Raw genomic sequence first — 23,637 nt, 5'->3', positions numbered from 1 at the left:
CGCCAAGTACTCTGCTTCATTAGTTGATGTTGCTGGCAAAGTGATAGAGAGGTTAGCTACTTTGTTCTCCGCAGAATCAATCATCCAAACTCCAATGCCAGCAACTTGGTTTTTGGGGCAGAAAGCACTGTCAAAATAAGCTGTAATCATAGGAGTGCCCTCTTCTTCAAATAAAGATGCTGGGGACACCACATCCGGCAAGACAATCTCTAGCAAGTCAGGCAAGAACGTTGCTGTTGGATCCAGAGTCTTTGTTTATTGTTCTCTTTTCTTCTAATGCTCAGAGCGCTCAATGTCCAATGCAAGGACTGTAGCCAAGTACTCCGCAAGCGAAGGAAAATCCTCCACCAAAGTCTAGTCCAAGTCTGGTGCTAAAGTTTCAATGTAATATCCTTGGATCTGTACCGGGGGCACCACAGTAGAAAATTCTGAACTCAAAGAGCTATAACTCATATGCAGCACATTCAATTGGCTTGATTCTTCATGTCAGTTGTGTGTCTGGATGTCATCTTCCGTCTCCAAGAGCATGACAAAATATGCTTGAAGTCGTCAACTACCGCGATTTTAGTAGGAAGATGCTAGCTGTGTGACACCTCAGATAGTTGCTGAGGAGAATTGAGTTCAATTGTGTCTTGTGAAAGATGGGCCTGGTCTGGAGTGACTGTGTCATCTAGCTCCATAAGAGAGAGTTGGTCCCATGCAAGAACGAGTCGAGAAGCCCTTCCTCTATCGAGAAACACTCCGAAAAGCTGGATATGGGAGCTTGTACCCTATAAGCCCTGCCATCAAATAAAGAGGGCGTGGCGAGGGGCTTAGCCTTACTCTCAAATAAAGAGAGTGAAGTTGAGAGATGTCTTAGGCTATCTGACTCACCTCCAACCATGTTAATTGCATTGTATGAGAAAGCATTAGTCATATATATGGTTGATTCCACCGCCAACTCAGGAAAAACCTCTGTGAGCTCAGGAGGAAAGTATGGTGTGGAGGCCATCTTATTCTAAGCCTACTGGGCTTGCTGAGAAAGAGCTCTACCATGGTTGTTGAGAAAGGTGGTGTTGTGGGTTCCATCGCTAATTTCCATCTTGCCTTGTGCGCTGTCAATGGTGCAATGGGTTGTGACTTGCCATGAATGGCCAAGGATGATAGAGTCTTTCAAAGAGAACGTTCCAAGACATTGGTAGTCAACCACGAGGAAATCCACCTCAGAAATAACACCTTGCATAGAGACCTTAACACCACAGCAAATGCCCGCTGGAGGAACAGTGTGGTTGGCAAAGGTCTTAAGCATGATGGGGAAGCTCTCAATGATCTGTAGCTGTGCTAAAAGGGCATCTTCGAGAGAGATAATGTTGCTTCCAGAACCGGAGTCAACCAAAGCATCCATCCTGCAAGAGGAAGTACCAATCTGCACCATGACAAAGAATAGACCAGGATCTCCACCATATCTTGTCATATCAACAATGTGCACGTCTTGAGGAGTCCTCTTTAGAGTGCTCTCTTTGTGCAAACTCCTCTAAACCCTAAACCCTAAACCCTAAATGCTGGCTAAATCCCGGGACAAGACACAACATGTCTCGGAGCGAAAAGGTGACAAGAATGTCAACCAACTATTGGAGAACTGGCTCCAAAATAGGAATAGTTGTTGGTGAGATCTCAAGAGGAGAAGAGAGTAGTGACTTGAAGGGGAGCTTACAAGCCACCATCTGTGTCACTGGATTTGGTGCCGACAGAGATTCACTCTCAACTGACGCCAGGTGATCGATGCCAGGCTGTGTGGCTGCCTTCTTCTTTACTTGGGCTCAAGTGACTACCATTTGCTGTTGTTGTCTATAGAGTTCCTCAGCTACCAAAATCATGTTGACCGATGAGGCTGGTGCCTTGCCTTTGCTTGATGAAGTGGCCACCTCAATTGCTTGTCACTCCAACTGCTCTTGATATGTCTCTGGACCCTGAGACGATGTTGAATTATCAATGAAGGGATGTTGTTGAACACGCTGAGAAGATGGAGGCCAAAGCTCTAGGTGAAGCCTGAAGCAACACTATGTGTTGTGTGTGTTTGTCTCGTAGTGAGTGCACCAACGGGATTTAAATCTACATTCCCGAGCTGTAGCAGCCTCTTTCCTGGACTCCACCAGCTCCTGGAGCAGTTTGTCATGGTGTGATTGCTGCTGGAGAATGATCTCCTTTAGCTGCCACATCTTGTTGGCAAAGTTCTCAATAGTCGGAGGTGTATGCTCAATAGCGATGGGCTTTGTTGTGGACAGGCAAATAGCTGCACAAGGTGACTCTGATGGGGTGATGGTTTGGTCGAAATCAACCCTAACAATCCCCAGGTTGACAAGAAACTCTCTTTCCAGCTTCATGGCAAATGAAAATGCCTTGCGGCAAGACCTGAACATCTTCTTAAGAAGTTTCCGCTGCAAGTTCCCACGTAGACCCGCTGTGAATGCTGTGATCCCCTGTTGCTCATCTTGGACCACTCTATGATCCCAACACTACTTCTAGTAAGCTCAAAACCATGTGATGTAGTCAGGAATAGACTCGTGAGTACCCTGTTGGAACGAAAAGAGGTCGACAAGTAGCCGATTTGTGGGTTTTTCTTCAATGAAGCAATCTCTGAAAGAAGCAAGTAATGTCTAGAAGTCTATCCAGTCCTCTGGGAGGAGAGAATTTGCTTAAATTGCTACTTTGCCTTCAAGAAATTGCAAGAAGTTGTAGCACATACGATCATCGTCGACGATTATGTTTGTGGTGTAGTAGTAATCAAAGCGACTGATATGCAATGTTGGAGAGACTGTTCCAACACCTAAGAAGGTCGGCAGATCACTCCCCTTCTACAGAACATAGAGCTGAGGTCGAGCTAAAGGTGGCTGTGCCATAGGTCGTAGATCTAAGTCACTGAAATCTGCTGAGGATGAAGAGGACTCGGCCCAAGAAAGTGTAGTGTTGTACCTAAACTCCCTTTGGATGTTAGAAAGTTTACTTTGTACCTTAGGGCCTCAAAGTATGGTAAAAGGGTGCCAATTTATCATACATCTAGTTTGTACTAGCATCAAATACCCTGAACACTGCAAATGCCCGGTCAAAGCAACTAGGTTGACAAGAGCAAGAAGATTGTAGGCTAGTGCTCAAGTTGCGCAAAGTTGCCCAAAATGCCTGTGACAAAGAGGAATAAGGGTGAAAACAGAGATATAGGCCTCAAGCATATATAACCATTGACCCGTGGGATAACCGCCGAAGTAGCTGATGGACTAGCCAGTAATCAGTAATTGGTAACAAGTAACTGGGGACTGTAACCGGTAACCACCTACTCTCACTTTTACTCCTGCACCTACTCTAACACCAACTCCTATCCCTATGCTTGTTCCTACTATCCCTATTCTTATGCCAACTCTTGTTCCTGCTCCTCCTATTCCTGTTCCTATGGTTACCTGTTCCTTGAAGATTGCTTTGTTCCCAAGGAACCCCCAACAAAGTTTAACCCAAAAGAGAAAAATGAGTCCTCTGGTCTTGATCCTTCTCCATTTTGATTGTTGGTGGGCTCGTTGGAAAAAGCTCAGCCCCGTCTACCCTCTATCATAGGAATTTGGGAAGAAGCCACCTCAATATTCCCTAAAATCCACAAAGAGGTAGCCCAGAATGCCAACATTGTGAAAAAACATATGCATGTCCGTGATGTAGATTGATACTGAGGCGCCATTGGTATTTCTAGAAAGTCTAGGACCATGAGCACCTTTTAGAAACAAACAGCATCCAAAACAAAGCCCGGAAGAGCATGAATTCCTGCTACAAAGATGACCCAATCTAGCTAGAGAAGAAAATCCTTTTGCATACCGTCAATTCGCCCAAATCTAGTGCCAATAATCACCACTACTTGAAGATCTAGACCAGATCTACAAGCCCAAATCCACTACCTTGGGAAATTAGGCCAAGGATCAAGGCGAAAAAGTGAAAACCCCAAAATGTTCATTCGACCAAGCCAAGAAACATTGTATCTCTTCAAATACTGCACGGCTTGACGAACTCTATACCTTGTTGGAAAGAGGAGCTTTAGACCTATCCAACACGCCCAAGATTAAACTAAACCACCGCAAGACGAACAAGAAATTGATTCCCAAAGTCTGTGGCCAAAAGAAAAAGAGAGAAATGATGCTTCCGAAAGTGTTGTGTGTCACACCGGGTTCACCATTTGTTAGGGGAAGGAAGGGTTCCTCCCCCAACACTCGCTCAAACACAAGAAATGCTTCAATGCTCTATGCAACCCCCCTGCAAGGGTTTGATGGGGAATATTCTAAAGACCAAAATATTCCTTCTCTCTCTCTCACTCTCTCAGTGGCCACACCCTAACACTACACCTTGCCCATCCTAGGCAGCATGCCCCCCATTGCCATTCATTACACCCCACTCATCTTGGGAACTAGAGCCATGCCCATCTGCGGTTTGCCCTTTCTGGGCACCACCCTTTATGCCCTGGTTCCTGCAGTGAGTGAGTGTGATGCTAGGAGTGGTGTTGTCCTATACCTTTTACCAGTCTACCTTACACAATTCCATAATCGTCACATGACTTAGGAGCAAAGGGTTTTTTATCACTTTTGCAAATGACAACCCTACCCTGAATGATTTTGCCATTTCAATGGTATTGCTGAAGTAAAGCGCTTTACAATCGCCATCTTGAACACGGACAATTCTCACTCCACCAGCCATTGCTATCACTTTAAACCCTAGGGCTTTTTCCCACCACTTTTGCCTAACCCTAAGTCTGAATACGAAACTAATTTAACCTTTCACCTTGGATGAAGATATGAAACTTCTTTGATATGTTACTAGCTTCTAACATAATGTTTATAGATAGTAAATTTTCTAAAGTTGTTTTATATCTGTGTTAAACGAAATGTGACATAATTATACCCCCTTTTATTTTTAAAATAAATTAGATATAAAAATCTTTTTAAGAGGTAAACTTATGACCTTTTTGAAAGCCATTATGAGTTCTTGGGATATAGGAATAGGTATATTAATTGGGGTTTGACCTTACAAAACCGTTTTACTTTATCAACTAAAAAATAATTCTTCTTTTTTTTATTATATATTTTTTCCATTTTGGAGTCATTACCAACAATCAAAATTTGAATGAAATATATAATAGTTTCTACCACTGATTCAAATCTCTCTTCTCCTATGCCATTACAGCCAGCACCAATGGCCATGGCTAGGGCCAACACTAGTATGCAACTAAGGCCATGGAATGCACTTTGCCATGACAAGTACCATAGCCAATAGAAGCCAATTCTAGGGCATGGGCCAGTGCCAATATGCTGTCCAGTTCCCATCGAACTGATTTCATTGTAAAACTTTGATAAGATATAAAAGACAAAAAAATATGATTTTATAAAATATTTATAAGTGCCTAAACCATGCTATAAAGCCGTGGGTGGTTCCAAACAAATCTTGGTGCATTGTTTTCTTAAGGTTTTCTACCTTGGTTAATAATGTCTAAAATTTAAGAAACCAGGGTTGAACCACTTATAGACATCATGATCTAGCTTAACCTGACTCTGAATCTTCTTTTGTAAATCAGATATGTATGACCAACTTCTTTTTGTCCAAATTTTTGTTCAAAGATAGCAACTCTAACATAAACCCCCCACCCCAATGGTTTCTCTTAATTATTTTCAAAGGCCTCTCCTTTGGAGGGCTTCCTACTCTTCTCATTTGCCTAGTTTTAATTATAAAGAAGTCAAACAGCAGAAGGAGTCACTATGGCCACAAGAACACTAAGAGGTTTTCTAGTGAGGAGGAATGTATTAAAGGCAAAAATGGAACTTAAAGTTGATGAAGTGAATCTATAAGAATAAAGTCTTAACTAATATAGAATTTATTCATTTATGTGTAAAATTCAATGTTATGCCTAGAATATAAGGTTTTCTAAAATTTAAGAGAGATTTAATTTATTTATTTTGATTTTATTTCATTGGAAACTTAGAAAAAGAAATTTGACTACTTATAATTTAAAATAATTATTTAAAATTAGATTCTTGCCAGGAAATTTATTCAACTTAAACCAAGTATGTATATATTTGATTTTTTTATAATAATGTTTTTAGTTAATTGGAAACCAGATATGATAAATGCTCTACAGAGATGTAATATATATATATGGAAATTCTATTATTTAGAGAAAAACATTAAATGATAATTTTAATATAATTAAAAACTTACTAAGATCTTAAATATATTTTAATTAACTTTATTAAGTTTTAAGTTAGAGGGAAAGAAGAATTTATAACAAAAGATTCATGGTATAGTTGGCAAAGTTAAACATATACTGATAAAATATATAAAATAAATAATGGTTATATTTATTTTGATAATTTAGATTTAAATCTATATCCATATGTGAGGTCCAAAAGTATAATTACAACGATGTATATTAATATTAATATAGCAGGATTATAAGCTAGGGGCTTTAGGCTAATTAATATGCACATTTCCATATTCCATTCTTATATTTTATAAAAGGGCCTATAAATAAAAGTGCACCCTTTTATCAAGTTGATTAAGGGTTTTGAAATATTTAGTTGAATAATATTAGGTTTGGGAAGTCTAAACTCATGAGCTTACAAATATTTAATATGCCAATCCTCTTCTCAACCATTAAACATAAGTCCTGGATCAACTGCTTTTAGGGCTGGAGCCAAAGCCGAATGGATTGGATGGGATAGTTTCTGGTCTTGATATTGTGGCATTATTGTTATTCCTAGTGCTTGCTACATTGAATTGGTGATGAGCATATCTTTGGCAATTGTTTGATGAGCTACCTGTTGTCATGAGTGCAGATTTTAGTGCTGCGGGCCTCCATTCGGGATGGATTGATTTGATGTGGAGTGGACATCGATGTCTCTGAGAGAAGTGCGTACTCATCGTAAGCTCCATAAGTTGGAATTGATATGTTGGTTGGCCAGGCTGCTAGAATATCAACGCCTGGAGCAGCGATATCGGGCTACAAACAATCGCTCGTGTAAGTCATGCATGAAACAATGCTTTGCTTTCTAAGGATCACCTTTATGATACTTGCATCCAAGCCAGTCAAGGAGAAGGGAAGAGCTTTCGATAGTATGGCGCTCAAGAGCTAGGACGACTTGGTTGTGGACCTCGATCATGCTGGCTGACACAACAGTGAAGTAAGAGTGACTCTGGATCTCTTCTCGCGGATCAAAAGCCAGTATCTTCAACTATGGTGGCAGCGCTCAAAGCTTCCGGGAGCAAGTGTTTGGTTGATCCATGCGGAGGCTTACCAGCACAGCCTGATTGAGCGCGAATGAAGCTTGCCTAGTGGACGCGTATGGAAGGCGCTGAAGATCCAGCGGCTCCCAGCAGGTATTCGACTCCATTCCCGTGAAAGATCCACTAACTTGGACGGTGCTGGTCGCTGGTGAGATCTGGAGCTTGATCCCCACATGGAAAAGAGGACAATATAATTTCACGCAATTAAAGAATATTTTAAAATATACTTTGCTATTCTAGGTATATTCTTTACAAAAGCATCTACGTCAGGAATGTGTCTATCTAAATCATACAAAACCTTAGTTACTATTATGAATCCCAGCTTGCCAACAGCAATTTTTAGACAAACAGACAACAATTTCCAGACCAAACTGACAACCAAGTGAAAATCACACAAACACGCTCTGTTTATATATTTATTCTTCGCAACAACTGCACAGAGGCTTATCTACACACAAGCGGCCACCATTTTATCTACAGAGCCCACGCACCACGACGCTTGGACTCGTCCTCGCTCTCTCTCTTGCGGCGACGATCCTCCTCTTCTTCCTCGCGACGTTTCTCCTCACGATGGCGGCGGCGAGACTCGTCCTCTTCCTCGTGGCGCCGCTTCTCGTCTTCTCGACGGCGAGGATCTCGCTGCCCGTCGCGGCGGCGCGCAGCCGAAGACTCGGAGGGAAAGATAACGGATTCCCTCTCGTGAGCGCGCTGGACCTGCTTAGCGCGCTCCTCGTCCACGTTTAAGATGCGAGAGAGAACACGCAGAGGAATGCCCTGGTAGACGGAGTTCCTTCCAGACATGTAGGAGATCATCGGCCTGAGATCATTCATGGAAGCATTAGAAGCTGGAGAAACAAAGCGAAAGAAATGCTCACTTGTCCGTGGTGAGGAAAGAGACGTAGTGAAATCCTTCGCTTCCGGCAATCTTCGTCGACGGGAAGAACGCCGGGATGACAACGAGGGATCCCTTCTCAAGATCGGTGTCGAGAGCCCTCTCTCCATCGTTAGACACAGCCTCGATCTTTCCACGTCCTTCCATAACGTAGAGGATCTGATGAGCACGGAACCAGTTCGGAGAAACCATAGCGTCCTGAAACACAAGAGATACATGAAGATCGCGAAGACAAATGAGAATCTTTTGGTACCTGTTCGAGCTGCACGCATTCCATTCCAAGTCCGAGCTGCTTGAGAACCGGAAGCTTGTAGCTGTTTAGCTCGCGGAGCTCACCACCATCCCGGACGCGAATGTCAGGATTCGTTTTGCCGAATCGATAGATGAAGTTCTGGTAGAAGGTGTTATCTCGCTCTTCCTGGTCTGGGAAAGTGATGTCCTTGTCGAGTCGGATGATTCCCATCTCGCTCTGGCTTTGAAGCAACTCCTTGACAGTGCTCTTGTCCATCTGCCAGGCGCGAGAGAGAACCTCGGTGCTGAATCCGTGGATGACCGCTCCATATCCAGATTGCTCGCTGCGTTCACCACGTTGATCCTCCCGACGCTGATCCTCGCGACGCTGGTCCTCCCGACGCTGGCGGCGCTGCTCCTCTTCCTCCTCGCGGCCTCTCCTTCGCTGGTCCTCTTCCTCCTCGCGACCCCTCCTTCGCTCTTCCTCCTTGCGCTGCTGACCTTCTTGCTTTCCTCCAGCCAAGTGAAAAGCCTGCAAAGAAACGCAAGCAAAGATCATGAATGGAAAGGAAATATGGATGAAATTTACTCGAAGGCTCGCGGGACGAGTGCTCTCGGTAACGTCGGCAAGTCCAACGATCTCTAGATCTCGGTCTTGATCGTTGTACCACCAGACGACCACTCCCTGCGGGACTGCAACGACATCACCCTTCTCAACTTTGAAGGTGGTTTCTTGACTACGACGATCGCCACGAGAGCTGATGACTCCAACTCTTCCACATCCTGCATTGAAGAACACATTTGGTTAAGGAAAAGTTGCCGTCTGTAAGAACAAGGAAGAACAACGAAAATTGGTTGAAGAACAAGGAACTGATCAAGAAGAGAGAGATCAAAAGAGGAACTGATCAAGAAGAGGGAGATCAAAAGAAAAAAACAAGAAAATTTACTTTCACCACGATTGGAACTCCAGGAATTAAGGATGGCAAGGAAAGAAAAATTTATGAAAGGAAGATCGAACCATCAAGAAGATAGTCTTGACGTTTACCTCGAGTAACGAGCTGCATTGAGGGAGCATCGATGTAGGAAGGGAGCCAGAGGCCGCGGCGCTTGAGAGTCGTCCTACACGCAGCGACATTGGCGTCCTCAAACACGCCCGATCCACGCCCGCCCCACACCTCGAGCTTGCCCCCATCGGATTCCAGCTCCACGCGGGGCTCCTGGGGCTTCAAATCCTCGAACATCCGCTGGTGGCGCTCGCGCTGCCGACGATGCTCGTGCCGCTGCTGCTCATCCTCGCGGCGCGCAAACGCCGCGGCATTGATCACCAGGAGCAAGAGGAGAATCTTCATTCCAATCGCCATTGCTTGATCGAGAAGGAGAGCACTGGGAGGCAGGATGAGAAAGAATCGATCGAGGAGGGGAATTTATTTGGAGCCGGGACGAATGCATGCTCGAGATCGCCCATGCATTGCGCGACGTGGCGGGCGCTAATCAGATAAACCCTAGCTAAAACCCTAAGAGTCAAACGAGAAAAATAAAAATCTCCACTGCCTGGAACATTCTATTCTGGAATTTTCTAGGGTTTGCGGAAGGAGAGGAACGAGGGCAAGCTCGCAATGGCGGCCGCGGCAGCCACGGCTGGGCGATTCCCGGCGCAGCAGAGGAGCAGCAGCGCCATCTCCGCGCAGCAAGGATTCGCCGGCTCGATTGGAGCGGCGTCGTGCTCGTTTCCTTCTTACAAGTAAGAGAGCTCTCTGTTTGCTTGTTTCTTATTCGCGATAATCCCTCAGGAAGGATGCCTGTGGATTGAGCTTCTCCTGCAATGGAATCCTTTCCACGATGCCTTTCAGTGTGCGCAAGCCACTGCAATCACGGCAGTGTCGTCGCAAGCGGCTCATAGCTCGAGCAGAAAATGTAATATTTTCTACTTCGATCTCCTTTCATCTTTTGATTGCTTCTGGGATTTCGCAGGAGTACTACGACATTCTTGGCGTGCCAAAGACTGCTAGCAAGGCGGAGATCAAAACCGGTAAGTCGGGGCTATCCAATTTTCTCTTAAGGAGTTAAGAACAGTACGCTTGATTTAGGCATTTGTTTGGAGCAGCTTACAGGAAGCTCGCACGGCAGTTCCATCCGGATGTAAACAAGTGAGTGTTCTACATTGCTCCTGTGGGAGTTCTAAACACTTGGATTTGTGTACCAGAGAACCAGATGCAGACAAAAAGTTTAAAGAGATCAGTAATGCGTACGAGGTAAGCTCACATTTCTGCTTTGGTGATGGGCTTTGTCTAAGATGCTTTTTGGTGGATAGGTTCTGTCTGATGACGATAAACGATCCATCTACGATAAATATGGTGAAGCTGGTTTGAAAGGAGCTGGAGCTGGAGCAGTGAGTCTTTGAACTTTGTTGTTATTTTCCTTACTCCTTGCTTGCTTTGCTCAGGGCTTTTCGAATCCATTTGATCTCTTTGAGGCGTTTTTTGGTGGTATGGGTGGTGGCATGGGGGGTATGGGAGGTCGGCAAGCTCGGAACCGGCCAATGCAGGGTGACGACGAGAGATACGATTTGCAATTGGAGTTCAAAGAGGCGGTCTTTGGCACCGACAAGGAAATCGAAACAGTTCGCCTCGAGTCATGTGCTACGTGTAATGGCAGCGGGGCCAAGCCGGGGACAACACCTGTGAACTGTAGCCAGTGTGGTGGCCAAGGACAGGTGGTCTCCACGGCTCAAACACCCCTGGGGATGTTTAGACAAGTCTCGACCTGTCCTTCCTGCGGGGGAACTGGCCAAACGTCCACACCTTGCAGTACCTGCTCTGGCGACGGCAGAGTCAGGAAATCGAAGCGGATAAATCTCAAAGTTCCAGCAGGAGTGGACTCGGGCAGCAGGCTCCGTGTGCGGTCGGAAGGAAACGCAGGCAAGAACAACGGTCCTCCAGGCGATCTGTACGTGTTTATCAAAGTCCGATCGGACGCGGAGCTGAAGCGTGAAGGGAACAATATTGTTATCTCGGCAAAGGTGTCGTACATCGACGCCATCCTCGGCACGACCATCAAAGTTCCCACCGTGGACGGCCCCGTTGATCTGAGAATACCTCCGGGGACTCAACCGGGCACCACCCTCGTCATGTCCAAGAAGGGCGTCCCGATCCTCGGCAAGCCAACCTTGAGGGGCGATCAGCTAGTTCGCGTCCAAGTGGAGATCCCGAAACGTCTCAGCAGCGACGAGAGGAGACTGATCGAAGAGCTTGCAGCGGTAACAAAAGGAAATTTTGCGGGAACCAGGTAACTCGCGATCTTTCCATTTCCATTCCACACCTCTCTTTAGTGTGTTTACGTAGATTCGTTGCCCTTTGCAGCTGACACACGCGTGATCATGATCTGCAGGGTATGAACTAGCACAACAGTTTTTATCTAAGATTCTTCGTTAAAAGCAAAAGGATAGAGAGGAGGAGGGGACCACCCTTGAGAAAGTAGAAAAAGCTCGACAGGTATTCATTTCTGATTTGGAGTTGTCAAGAGAGGTGCTTGCTTTTCAATTATCTTCTTAACGTTTTCTTTCCAAAGTCAATGCATCACCTGTGTCAATGTAGCGTTTGCAGCGTCCAGGGACAGGAGATGGGCAGCAAAGTTGCAGCTAGAGACAACTGGCCGACTCAAGCCGCCGCTTTTCAATGATGCCAGCGGCAGTGATGGTGGCGGCTGCTGTTCCTCCGGCCGCTGGCTCCTCCGCCTCCTCGACAGGGACTCCACTATTTGCTCGGCCGCCGCGACGCCGCTCTCGTACGCGCCGTGCACCGTCCCCGAGAAGTCGGGGCTGCTCGCCTCGCCAGCAAAGTAGAGCAGCTCCGACGCCGGCATCGCCATCCTCTCGAAGAGATCCGACCCGTTTGGAGACGGATCGTTGCTGTAGCAGCACAGGAAGTTCTCGTCCAGCGACCACCTCGAGATGAGCGACGACACCGGGTCCGGGGCCCCGGGGAGCATCGCTCGCACCTTCTCCATGGCAAAAGCGGTCGCTTCCTCATCGCCCATCCGCTCGATGCGCCTGGAGAGCTCGCCAACGGGCATGTAGACGAGAACCGCGCGGCGTAGCGTCGGGTAGAGGCTGAGGAAGTAGCTGCAGCCGCGCGGCGCGCCGGTGGCGCAGCCCAGGAACTCGGCGTCCTCGTCCCAAAACAGCGACTCGAAAAGCAGCGCGATCTTGTTCTGGTGGCCGACCTCGAGGCTTGAGATGGCGTCGCGCTTCCACTCGGGGAGCTCGGGTTGGAAATCGATTACATTGCTTTGGAGGATCCCCAGTGGCACCGCTACGATCGCCGCGTCGGCTCGAATCTCAATCCCATTCTTGCATGATACCTGGACGTGGGGTTTGCTGCAAATGCCCAGACCGGGCATTTGCTGCGTGACCCGGACAGCTCGGTGTCCTAGCCGGATGTCGATGCCGCGGGCCAAGGACTCGACCAGCTGCGAGTAGCCCTTGGAAACCAGCAAATGCCCGCCCTCGTGAAACTCTTCCTCGATCCAGCTCTTCGGGGAGATTCGTGACGAATCGGCGGCAAACCAGCCCTCTATCCTGCACACGTAGAAGCCCAGAATCTCCTCGTCGACGCTGCCCTGGAGCTTGTGCTCGGCCACCATTCTGTTGATCGTGTCCTCGAGGCTAGCGTCGGATTCGTACCGCGCGTCGCGCCGCTCGGCCTCCACGGCTGCCCTAAACCATGACTCAAACTGCCGTACCGTGTCGCGCGGTATCCGTACGCCGTCGCGGGTGTAGAGCGCGAAGCCGCGCTGCACGTCGTGGTCGTAGAGCAACGATCCCTCCCCGGCGGTCTGGTGCGTGGCGAGCTGAAGGACGTCCAGCGCCGCGGTGGCGATGGGATTGTGGCCCGGGGTGGCGCCGTGGATCCACGACGCGCCCATGTCGACGGGCACCGCTGTACCGCCGGGGGTGGTAAGAGAGCTTTTGTCGGTGTGGATCCGCCCGCCAATCCTGGCGCTGGATTCCAGGAGCGTTACCTCGATGCCGCGGTCTTGGAGCGCCCGTGCCGCGGCAATGCCGGCAATGCCTGCGCCGATGATCACCACCGATGGAGCTGGGGACGAGACCGGGCCTGGAGTGGAGTATTTGGGGGAGTTTTCTTCCATTCGAATTGGCGGAGATGAGGAGAATCGCGAGGAGGAAGAAATCGGCGGCGCCAGGGGAGTGGAGGACAAGAAATCTGTGAAGATTCCTCTCGCAGGGCCCGGAAATAGGCTCAAGACCAGATCACAGAGAGAGAAAGCGCGCGCGCGCGCGTGTGATTCTCCCCTGTTCTTGGGCTCTTCACTCTCCTCTCCTCTTTTTATTTTTTTCCTTCTCCTTTTCTCTTGGGCGCCCTTAACGCGATGATCTTCGTCGCTCTCCTTTCGAAGCGAGTAAACGCGGGATTTTTGGATCGTCTGTCGCGATCAATTGGCTCCTCTGGACTGGAATTGCCCCTTCAACTCGATCGATCCACCACCACCCACTGTGGCGATCCTTTCTTTTTGTTTGTTCGTACGTCCAAACAAACAGCTTGTAAGTGAACTAGAGAGAGAGACACGAGGAGAAATTTACAACCCTTTGCTTTGGTCAGAGGTCTCATTCTCTCCAGGGCTTTTTATAACCCATCCCCGCGTTACCTTTTGCGGCCATATTTTTAAACTAAAAAATTAAAGAGCTGGGAATTACGGAATTTCTTTCCCTTTTCCAAAATTCCAGAAAAACGTTTTACACACCCTCCCACACGTGCTCCACAAGAAGCCCTAGAGACGCTTCTCAGTTGGGCACAAAAAGATTTAATTATATAATATATATGTTTTGCGACCCAACGTGTCTACTTATATTTCCATCCTGTATTCCTTTAAAATCGATCATGCATTGTTACAAGGAAGGAATCTCGGCAAAAGCTGGCAAGCAACAACAAGAAAACAAATCCCGCGCTTACGCTTACGCAAACATTTTTTCCTTTTTCCTGTATTCTTTTACTTGCTGAGTTTGGATTCTGATTTTTTCATTCCACTTATGGTCTTGTTATTTTCTTGGCGTCTCAAGACTAGTGTTCAAGCTCAGACTCACTTGACATGTGTGGGGCACTGCTGGTCTAGTGGTAGAATAGTACCCTGCCACGGTACAGACCCGGGTTCGATTCCCGGGCAGTGCACTTTTAGTTTGTTTTGTCCTCTTTTTAACTTTTTGACCAAGCTTTTGGCCTGGGAAGAGAATCTTTGAACTACTTTTTACGAGGAGCATGAGGTGGGGATCTTCTCTTTGGCCAGCATTGCGAGAATAAGAAAACAAAAGATAAGTAAATATCTTTGTTGTTTATGAAAGACCCGGGCATTAGACCTGTATCCTAAAGAAACGAGTAATACTACTATACTGTCTAAAGGATCTTCGAGGAACCTTGGAGGTTTCATCACTGAATCCCAACTAATATTCTAACACTTTTAAAACTCAAACATAGATTGGTTTTTAATGTTGTTATTACAGGCACTTCTGATGCAAACTATATCATTTCACTTTGTAAGCATGGTATTAATATATACCAAGTTCATACACAAGATTAGCAGAAGGCTCATCTAAATTGCAAAGCCTAATTAAGATTGTCAATAGAATGTCTTGTAACAACTTCTGGTGGAGATAGCTTTTCATTGGCTGTGTAATGACAAGGGGAGGTGGTCCTTCTCCACTTGCTACACAATGCTCTCTCTATAGCTGGGTTGCGAGGAAACAACACTTCAATATGTGGGTCACAACATATGGATGTGAAGTATGGGGACCATGCATTTTAGCAATATGTTGAGCACAGCTAGAGATATCATGACTTTTGGACATGGGAAAAGACACCTTATGGAATCTTTTGCATGGAGATAGGACTAGTCCTAGTGGAGATCTAAGCCTGGAAAGAAACAACGCAATTTATTCTCACAACCAGACATGAGACTACGGATCGATGTGTGGTTATTGTGATTGCCAACTCCACCAACAAACTCCAAACTGGATGGTGGACTAAACAGCATGGGAATTCACTTGGAAGTGCTCCTCATTCAACCAGCCCCTCATGCATGGGTTGAGTTTGCTCTCAAAGGATGGCTTGCAAAGGCTGATGCAAAACCACTTTTCCAAGAATACTTGCTACACATCAACCTGGACTCCCACTATATCATTTCATCAGTCCCAACGCATGTAGAATTTTCCTATGCTACAGAACTGATGCACACCATCTCCATATTGTGACAACTTGGCTCAAGTCACAATTAACTCTATGAGAGCATTGAGACTGCCTGCTTTGCTGGCTTGAAAAAGATCTCTAACATGTGATCTACCAGTGTTTGACATATCTAGAACTACACCTTTACTTCCCCATACTCAACTTTCACCCACCTTACAATCTTGTGACATTTGCAGATGCTCTCAAAGCCATGGAAAAACACCTTAATTGACACAATGAACTTAACATTTAGAGAGATATAGTAAGTGTTAGTATAGTCTCATGCCTAACCAGGTGCTGTGGTGACTCAAAACATTTATTTATCTATCTATTTATCTATCTATTTATCTATCCATGATTAGAGGAAGAGTTGACATGACAGCTGGAAATTAAACCAGCCTGGGATATGTAAAACAAAAAAGTCAATGAGTTGATTGAATGAGTTATACGTTTCCTCAATTGGACCATGAAAGAGACTCCATCTGACATCTTGTGCGCTTCTCGATTGAGAACTTTCGAATGCTACCTATATATTATACATACAAGTGGTAAGCCTATAAGAACCTACATGATGATATGGTCTAATGTCATGGATCTATGGTTTGGAGTGTTTCCACCCTAATTTGCGAAATTGCATCATCTCAATTGTGATATGTGAGCTATCATACCCAAAGTGCTCAATTCAAGAGTGCAATATCTGTTAGTAATAAGATGCAACTATGCTCCTGTCAAGGCCCTTAAACCAAGTGCTGTGCTACAACATTTATTGCATGCTCATTCAATTTTGTGCCAGTTGATTTCTAGTTGTTCTTCTATCCAAAGATTAAAAACTAAATAACACCTCTTTATTGAACAAAAATTGTACAAATATAAGCCCTTTCTTTTATCAGTAATACATCTGAATTTAAAGCCAAAACTCCTAGAACAATGTCCTTGTTGCTATGTTTTCAAAATACCTAACAGCAAGAAATAGGTACGCCTACCACGACAAGCAAGCCAGATTTGATGTCTCAGTTAGCAGGTTTTTAAAAACGTTTGAGTTATGCAAACTTCTTGCCCATCCAACTTCGTAACCCCAAATAAGCTTCTCCGTGGATGCAAAATCACTAAATAAAAAACCAGTATATTGAAGTGATCTTGAGCATTTGTAGCTAAAGCAATGATAGTACCAACAACATGTGGATATTTTTAACTCCACTGCTAATGAGGGCCACTTGATGCATTGATAATGTAGTAGTAGCATGATAGAATTCCTTAACATCTGCATGCATTGTTGATGCGCTTCCAATTGCATGGTGTCACTTATGCCATATTTCCTGTGCCAAACTTCACAAATGTGCTTGTTTACTGGGATTGCAAGTCACAAATGGGTGTCTACACGCTGTAAAGGAGTATGTTATCTGCAAAGAAATTTAAATGTTTTTCCCTAGACCATCAGAACTTATAAGATGAACATAGCACCACTATGATCAAACCCCTAAGTAACCTATTATCTATATCATAAGAAGTAGAATGTTGTTGCTGTTAGAAATCAACACTTAAATTGCTAGCAACTGCAGTAATAACAATAATGTGTCGCCTCCAATCACAAAGTGGTGGTTTTATAGTATTAGATTTAAATTAAGATTTTTAAATCAAAGTAGTTAAAATACAACATCATCTTGTCCAAGGTGGTTTCCTCGCAGTGAAACGCGGTGACAGAACAAACTCCTCCTGCACCATGGTTCCTTTGTCAAACGTATCCTGCCCATACCTCCTCGCCTCGGACTGCAAGATAGCCGCACACTGCGAAGCAATGCATGCCTTCTTCCTCGACGACGACGATCCGCCCGGCTTCCTCGTCGTGCTCACGCTCACGCAGCCATGGGGAGCGTAGTGACGGCCCTTCCTCTCGGCTGCTCGCGCTCCCGGATAATCGTCCGTGAACCTCAGCACTGGATCGGTCGGTCGCAAGCCTCTCGACGTCGGGCTCTTTGCTGGGCCGCCACCACCGCCGCCTCTCATCCCGCGCGGGCTGTTCTGTGGCGCCTGCTTTGGCTCGCAGTTTGAGTTGGCCGAGAGCTCCAGGTAATTGCACACGCGCAGGCTGAACTCCCGGTCCAGCGACACGAGTTGCTTGTGCGCGTCCATGAGAGCGTTGGCCAGATTGTTGCAAACTTCCCACAGGAACGTCATACGCCTCCTCTGGGTGGACTTCTCGTTGTCGAGGTGCCCAGTCGACACCTGTGACGTGTTTTTGCCACGGTCAAACTAAAGTGAAAACATATAGAGTGCTCTATGTTACCTGGCTTGCTTCCATTTCCTTGGCCAGTAGCTGCTGGAGGTCTTGGAACTCTTGTTGGAGGGACACCTGAAAGCAAAGAATGAGCTTTCATTTTTTAAGCGAAAATGGCCGGCAATAGCACAGTGTTGTTGTCCCCATACCTGTAGAGTTCGTAAAGCTCGAGCAGTAAAAGTTGATCCTGTGTAGTGTGTAGATGTTAACATGAGTTGTCGCTTGTCGGGTTTAGCCAGATCAAGGCCGCCTCTCTCCACGTCAAGCTCCTTTTTCCGAACGACCAGTCCTTGTTGAGGAGCATTTCCGTCCGAGCTGTTGTCCTGGTACTTGAATTTCGGTACCTTCCGCCTCACTGAAAGATACTCATCCGCCGCCGGGGGACGTGAATAGCAGGAGTGCGGATGAAAGTAAAACTCCTCCATGTGGTAGCTTTGCCTCTTCACTGAACAGGAAGCCAAGTAGTACCATTGGCAGAACGAGCGTTCCAAGCGTCTCTTCTCTCCCACCCTCCGTATCCACCAGGGAAACACCGCCACCACCTTGTCCAAAGGCAAGTCCTTGGACAGAGCCTTTCTTTCGGCCTTTGAACTCCTCCGATACGTTCTCCAGAGTTGAAGGAACATCCGAACGATGCTCTCTCCCATCACTACTCTGAGCTCCCTTTCCATCGTTCCCAGGATGCTGCCCTGCCCATTCTTCAAGCACGACTTGCCACCGTGCGCCTGGACCTTACCGGTGGTTCTTGAATATCTCAGCTGCTTGGAGAGGAGCTTTGCTTTTAAAGCCGTACTTAGCCACCTCCACTTCCATGCAAGCCATCTAGCCTCTTCTTCTACTCCGCTCCGAGAACACAGCTGCAACTGTGATGATCCTACACCTGATGTCTGTGTTTTCGCATCTCTGACGCACAGATACTTCTCCGGTTTATCAAGCCATTCCAGAAACTTGGACAGCTCGCCATCTGTTTGAACTGTCTGATTCAGCACGCAATGAGATCTTGCCGATGAATCCTCGTCCCGTGGCTGTGGCCACTCCTGTATTTCCGGAAGCTGCTGAAGCTTCCCTCCAATACCCCCGGCCTTACCACTGCTACGTCTAAAAGACTTCAACGCTAGCTCCAAGTTAACGTCGATCTTGTGCAAAGAACTGTACAACCCCGGCCCTCTAGTGTGTCTGCCAAAAGAAGCCTCCAGTTTTATCATGTGGTTCGTCAGTATTCGTAGGTGTTCAAGAATACCAGCTGCAATGGCTTCAGACGTCCTTGATTGAGACTCTGAAGAGCACTGTGCCTGACACACAGAATCTTGTGTCACAAACTTGCGAGCATTTGGAAACATCGCTTACACTGTCGTGCAAAGTTGCCGAATTCATCTTCTCAAGCATTTTCTCGACCTGAACATTTAGGCATTCTTTTTCTTTCTCAAGCAACTCGCATTTCCTTGTCAAATCCTCCGCTTCTTTCTGGCATGCAAAGGTTCTTAGAAACCGATTGAAAATAGTTAAAGAAAAAAACGGACCTTCATTGTAGCTTTTGCATCTCCTTCCTGTGCCAGCTTATCTTGTAGGGATGCATATGCTGCTTCATGCTCCGTCTTAAACTGGTTATGATAATCTGCCATAGATGCGATCGTTGCTTGAAGCTTCTTAATGTCATCCAGCTTGTGCGTTAGCTCTTGATCTTTGCGTGCAAGCTGAAAAACACCAGAACAAGAAAATTACAAGACGAGCAAAATCTACGTAAAAAGCATTTACCTGGTCAAGTATGATGCGATTCTCTTTAAGCACCCCAACTTTGTCTTGCTGTAGCATTGCCAGATTGGCTTTCAAGTTCTCATCTACCCGTGTCTTCTCGCTTTCTATACACTTGAGCCGCTGCCTCAAACGATTAATCTCTCTATCCCGTCGGTGCACCTCCTCCTCTGCTGCAAGTGCTCTCTCTTGAGCTTTCTGAACCTCTTTTTTCGCTTCTTCATTCTGAGAGAAGTAAGACTTGGTCATGAAATAAAAAGACACAAAAGGAAGAAAAACTTACGTAGCTACTAGACTGCACTGCGTCCTCTATGGCCGAGATATGTGCTCGAAGCTGTGCAGTCTCCGCCTGTGCCCTCACAAGGTTAACGTCTTTCTTCATGAGCTCACGTTGCATGGACGTGAGAGAAGCCTCGTCACGGCGAGCCTCCTCCAAAACCTTCTTGAGCTCGTGACTGAACGATCGCTGTTCACATAAGCCATCCAGTTTCAGACTTAAAAGAAATCTCGCTCACGTAGAAAAGCGTAGAGCGGCCATACTTTAAGGTTGTGCTGTCGCCACCTTTGAAACGCAAGCACCGCATCGATCACTGCCTCCTCCTCCTCCGATTCTTCGTCTTCATCATCATCAGAGCCCTTGGCCATATCTATCCCGTGAAAACTCGAAGGTTTTTTGTGCCTACTCGTGCTCGGCTCGTCACCGCAAGTGTCGGCCGACGTCTTTGATGATAAAGTCGAGTCCGATTCTCTGGCCTGGAACTGTGGTGTCGATTTAAATCCTCTCGGCTCCACAGAATCTGCAGTAGGCATATCCTCCCCCCCGGATCCAACCGAGGCATCATCCGATTCCTCCTCAGCGCTCGAGCACTCGGACCTCTCCTCGTGTATAGCCACGAATTTCTGGTTCCTGTGAACGCTTCTCCTCAGAAGAAGCGTGCTGCGCAGCCGGCTCACTGATCGTGCTGGCTGCGCTCGTCTACCACCAAGATCATTCCCCGCCATCACGATGAAGCTATCAAACCCGCTATTTCACCTCGAATCGAAGGAACAAGAACAGCCACACCATAATCCCCCCCAGAACCTCCTTGTCGATCATTTTCAGCTGGATCGCGAGAAGAATATCTATCCCCAGCTGGATCGAAGCAGAAGCCCTGAGAATATCGATCTACACAGCGAATGCGACGCTACCTCGTTGCCCAGGCCGCCGAGCGCCATCGCCGCGCTTTAGGGCTCCCAGGGCAAACAAACGGTTGGTTAAAGAAGAAAAGCACAACACGTGGAATCTATCCAATCCGAGCTTTTCCTTAATACTGATTAATTAATATTAGTTTTATGAGAAAGAATATACTTAGAGTATCTATTATATACCTCTCCTTCTCTTGATGAAACTTCGTGACCTAGTTCTTCGCAAGCTACAGCGGCAAATCGACAAGAACGTCTTGACGCCGCTGCCCGATCGCTATCTCCATTGGCTAGTTCTCACATTTCCTAGTCCCAATCCATGGGGGGCGCTAGCGGCCACCGTGCTGGAAGATCGGCGAATCCAGGCGGCGGCCAGGGCCAAGGAGATCGAGGAGTCGCTCCAGCCGCGGGATTACGCATCGGTTCTCCGATCCTCGGGGCTTTCCGGGGATCTGGAGCTGGGGAGAGCGATCCAAGCACAGGTTCTCGACAGCAGGTACTCGCGATCGAAGTATCTCTCGGATCACATTGTGGGGATGTATGGGAAGTGCGGCAGTGCCGCATCGGCGAAGCAGGTCTTCGACGCGATCGACAGGAGGGATGTGATCTCTTGGAATATTTTGATCGCGGCTTATGCCCAGGGAGGGTTTCTTGAGGAGGCGAGCGCTGTGCTCCAGCATATGGCGAAGTGGAGCGTCGTGTCGGTGAATTCGATGCTCTCGGCCTACGCGCGCAGCGGGCGGATGCTAGCGGCAAGAAATCTCTTCAACCGAATGCGGCAGAAGAGCTTGGTCTCCTGGAACGTGATGATCTTCGGGTATTCCCGGGAAGGGAATTTGCGAGACGCGCAGCATTTCTTCGAGATCATGGGCGAAAGAGATCCAGTCTCGTGGACGACAATGCTACACGCTTACGCAGCGAGCGGGGATTTCACGAAGGCGAAGAAGTTTGTGAAGAGGATGGCGAAGCACAATCGCGTGGCGTGGAACGTGATGATCACAGCGTATGCCCAACTCGGTCAGATGCTCGACGCGAAGAAGCTCTTCGACTGGGTGCCAGAGAGAAGTGTCCTGTGCTGGAACTCGATCATCGCAGGCTTCGCTCAGCTCGGCTGCTTGAAGGAGGCGACGGAGGTGTTTTCCAGGATTCCAAGCACGGATGACTCGTCTTGGCCGTCACTGATCCATGCAGCAATGGTGGCTGGCGATTTGGAGACGGCCAAGAGCTTGTTCCACCAGATGCCCGGGAAGCACGTCATAGTCTGGACGGGATTGGTTCAGGGGCTCGTCCAAAACAGAGACTTGGATCTAGCAAAGCTCGTGTTCGAGCGAATGCCGTGCAGAAACGTGATCTCCTGGAACACCATGCTGGCTGCGCACAACTCTAGAGAAGATCTGGAGCAGTGCCGGAGCTTGTTCGATGCAATGCCGCAGAGAACACAGGTGTCATGGACGACGCTCTTCACGGCCTATGCTCGAAACGGGTATATCCAAGACGCGCGGGACGTGTTCTTCAAGCTTTCTCACTGGTGTCTCATCTCGTGGACGGCGATGATGGCGTCCTTCGTGCAAAACGGCCGGGTCTTCGAAGCCCAGGAAATGTTTGATCAAGTCCCATACCGTGACGCGATCGCCTGGGACACGATGATCTCCGCCTACGCTCAGAATGGCCACTGCGCCGACGCGTTTGAGCTGCTCAAGGTGATGGCCTTGGAAGGGACTCGGCCTTACGAGGGAACGATGCTGTGCATCCTCACGGCGTGTGCCCACGCGGGCTTGGTTGCCAAAGGCTTGGAGTGCTTTAGCAGCATGGTTAGCGACCATGGCTTGCGGCCGAGCTCGGAGCACTACAGGTGCATGGTGGACATGCTTGGGCGATCGGGGCAGCTCAAGGACGCGGTTGATCTCATTGACACCATGCCGTTTCTGCCCGACTCTACGAGCTGGAACGCGCTGCTGGGGGTTTCCAACGTCCAGCGTGATGCCGAGAAGCTTGTGGAGAGCGCCGCGGGGAATGCGAGCACGCTGGATCCAAACGACGCAGCTCCATACGTCCTGTTGTCGACAGCGAAAAGGTATGTTTCAGAGCTTTGAAACGTTCTGACTGACGGATTGCTTGTTTGTTTCTGCAGTTATTCCGCGACGCTCTGACTTGGTATAATGGTTTTTTCTCCACGCAATCTCTATGCGAAGAGCTAGAAATCTGGAAGATGATGCAAGCCACGATTTCTGGATTTGGAAAAACATGGAGGACGAGCAGGCTCCACCTCGAAAACACCCTGGAGGGATGAAAACAAATGTTTCTTCACAAAGACGTGAGGTACACTTCCATATTTTTGCTCGTCACTGGAGCAGGAGAAGAGAAAGAGCAAGAAGAACAACTCGAGTAAGTATTGACAAAGTAAACCTTTGCAGTTTCATCCATTTTCCATCGCAGAGATCGTGACCTGTTGACTGTTGAGCCCGTGCCTTTGATTCCTTCGTTCAAAACATACAAACTCATTTATTGTCGTTCGGCATTTTGCGCAGCTCATCGCCAAACAAAATTAAAACGTTTCACTCCATCGAATTTCTTGAGCATTGTTTTTTGCAGTCGGCTCCAGACATCCAGACAACGTTCCTGGAAAAAAAAGTAGTTGGGAAATTTTTTTCCGCTTTCAAAGTACCACGAACACACACTGGTCATAACACGGATCATCGCCCTTGACACGTGTCGCCACGTCCGCGTTTTCTCCCTGGCGCCAAATCTCGGAAGCGGATATTCTGGGCATCGAACGGGGACCAGAG

General features: G+C 47.3%; 5 protein-coding genes and 1 non-coding gene across 7 annotated transcripts; 3 read left to right on the top strand and 3 right to left on the bottom strand.

The window, feature by feature from the left end:
- Positions 1 to 7,667: 7,667 nt before the first annotated feature.
- Positions 7,668 to 9,922, bottom strand: LOC9639569 (legumin B). Its single transcript, XM_024665159.1, has 5 exons — positions 9,453 to 9,922; positions 8,997 to 9,190; positions 8,430 to 8,939; positions 8,160 to 8,374; positions 7,668 to 8,101 (listed from the first exon to the last, which is right to left on the bottom strand). The coding sequence occupies exons 1-5, from the start codon at positions 9,766 to 9,768 to the stop codon at positions 7,759 to 7,761; spliced, it is 1,578 nt and encodes a 525-aa protein (XP_024520927.1). The 5' UTR covers positions 9,769 to 9,922; the 3' UTR covers positions 7,668 to 7,758.
- A 35-nt stretch (positions 9,923 to 9,957) lies between these two features.
- LOC9639508 (chaperone protein dnaJ A7A, chloroplastic) lies at positions 9,958 to 11,973 on the top strand. 2 transcript variants are annotated; one of them, XM_024665160.1, is made up of 8 exons: positions 9,958 to 10,148; positions 10,198 to 10,321; positions 10,379 to 10,436; positions 10,512 to 10,554; positions 10,611 to 10,659; positions 10,719 to 10,796; positions 10,851 to 11,692; positions 11,795 to 11,973. In XM_024665160.1, exons 1-8 carry the CDS (start codon positions 10,024 to 10,026, stop codon positions 11,799 to 11,801), a joined length of 1,326 nt encoding a protein of 441 aa, XP_024520928.1. In that variant the 5' UTR covers positions 9,958 to 10,023; the 3' UTR covers positions 11,802 to 11,973. The 2 variants fall into 2 exon arrangements, with proteins under 2 accessions (XP_024520928.1, XP_024520929.1); XM_024665161.1 differs by having other exon boundaries at positions 11,767 to 11,973.
- On the bottom strand, positions 11,879 to 14,013 carry LOC9639507 (probable polyamine oxidase 2). Its single transcript, XM_002991346.2, has one exon. The coding sequence runs from the start codon at positions 13,553 to 13,555 to the stop codon at positions 11,975 to 11,977; it is 1,581 nt and encodes a 526-aa protein (XP_002991392.2). The 5' UTR covers positions 13,556 to 14,013; the 3' UTR covers positions 11,879 to 11,974.
- A 508-nt stretch (positions 14,014 to 14,521) lies between these two features.
- On the top strand, positions 14,522 to 14,592 carry TRNAG-GCC. Its single transcript has one exon. It is a non-coding gene; the product is annotated as a tRNA-Gly (tRNA).
- A 2,646-nt stretch (positions 14,593 to 17,238) lies between these two features.
- On the bottom strand, positions 17,239 to 20,851 carry LOC9639568. The gene is made up of 8 exons (XM_002991345.2): positions 20,210 to 20,851; positions 19,953 to 20,135; positions 19,673 to 19,894; positions 19,438 to 19,611; positions 19,265 to 19,381; positions 18,067 to 19,209; positions 17,927 to 17,992; positions 17,239 to 17,865 (listed from the first exon to the last, which is right to left on the bottom strand). The coding sequence occupies exons 1-8, from the start codon at positions 20,669 to 20,671 to the stop codon at positions 17,299 to 17,301; spliced, it is 2,934 nt and encodes a 977-aa protein (XP_002991391.1). The 5' UTR covers positions 20,672 to 20,851; the 3' UTR covers positions 17,239 to 17,298.
- Positions 20,852 to 21,051: 200 nt separating this feature from the next.
- LOC112342794 (pentatricopeptide repeat-containing protein At4g02750-like) lies at positions 21,052 to 23,415 on the top strand. The gene is made up of 2 exons (XM_024665171.1): positions 21,052 to 22,925; positions 22,983 to 23,415. Exons 1-2 carry the CDS (start codon positions 21,052 to 21,054, stop codon positions 22,999 to 23,001), a joined length of 1,893 nt encoding a protein of 630 aa, XP_024520939.1. The 3' UTR covers positions 23,002 to 23,415.
- The last annotated feature ends 222 nt before the right edge of the window (positions 23,416 to 23,637 follow it).

Source organism: Selaginella moellendorffii, unplaced genomic scaffold (assembly GCF_000143415.4).
Source record: "Selaginella moellendorffii unplaced genomic scaffold, v1.0 SELMOscaffold_119, whole genome shotgun sequence".
Classification (NCBI taxonomy): domain Eukaryota; kingdom Viridiplantae; phylum Streptophyta; class Lycopodiopsida; order Selaginellales; family Selaginellaceae; genus Selaginella; species Selaginella moellendorffii.
This window is presented reverse-complemented; position numbering and strand designations above follow the sequence as displayed.

Coding starts and splice junctions, on each gene's coding strand:
- LOC9639507 (XM_002991346.2), bottom strand. CDS start 13,555: ATGGAAGAAAACTCCCCCAAATACTCCACTCCAGGCCCGGTCTCGTCC.
- LOC9639568 (XM_002991345.2), bottom strand. CDS start 20,671: ATGGCGGGGAATGATCTTGGTGGTAGACGAGCGCAGCCAGCACGATCA. Junction 20,136..20,209: donor GGCGACAGCACAACCTTAAA/GTATGGCCGCTC, acceptor TTATGTGAACAG/CGATCGTTCAGTCACGAGCT. Junction 19,382..19,437: donor ATGCAAAAGCTACAATGAAG/GTCCGTTTTTTT, acceptor TTTGCATGCCAG/AAAGAAGCGGAGGATTTGAC.
- LOC9639508 (XM_024665160.1), top strand. CDS start 10,024: ATGGCGGCCGCGGCAGCCACGGCTGGGCGATTCCCGGCGCAGCAGAGG. Junction 10,149..10,197: donor TGCTCGTTTCCTTCTTACAA/GTAAGAGAGCTC, acceptor ATAATCCCTCAG/GAAGGATGCCTGTGGATTGA. Junction 10,660..10,718: donor AGATCAGTAATGCGTACGAG/GTAAGCTCACAT, acceptor TTTGGTGGATAG/GTTCTGTCTGATGACGATAA.
- LOC9639569 (XM_024665159.1), bottom strand. CDS start 9,768: ATGGCGATTGGAATGAAGATTCTCCTCTTGCTCCTGGTGATCAATGCC. Junction 8,940..8,996: donor CTCGTCCCGCGAGCCTTCGA/GTAAATTTCATC, acceptor GTTTCTTTGCAG/GCTTTTCACTTGGCTGGAGG. Junction 8,102..8,159: donor TCTTTCCTCACCACGGACAA/GTGAGCATTTCT, acceptor GAATGATCTCAG/GCCGATGATCTCCTACATGT.
- LOC112342794 (XM_024665171.1), top strand. CDS start 21,052: ATGAAACTTCGTGACCTAGTTCTTCGCAAGCTACAGCGGCAAATCGAC.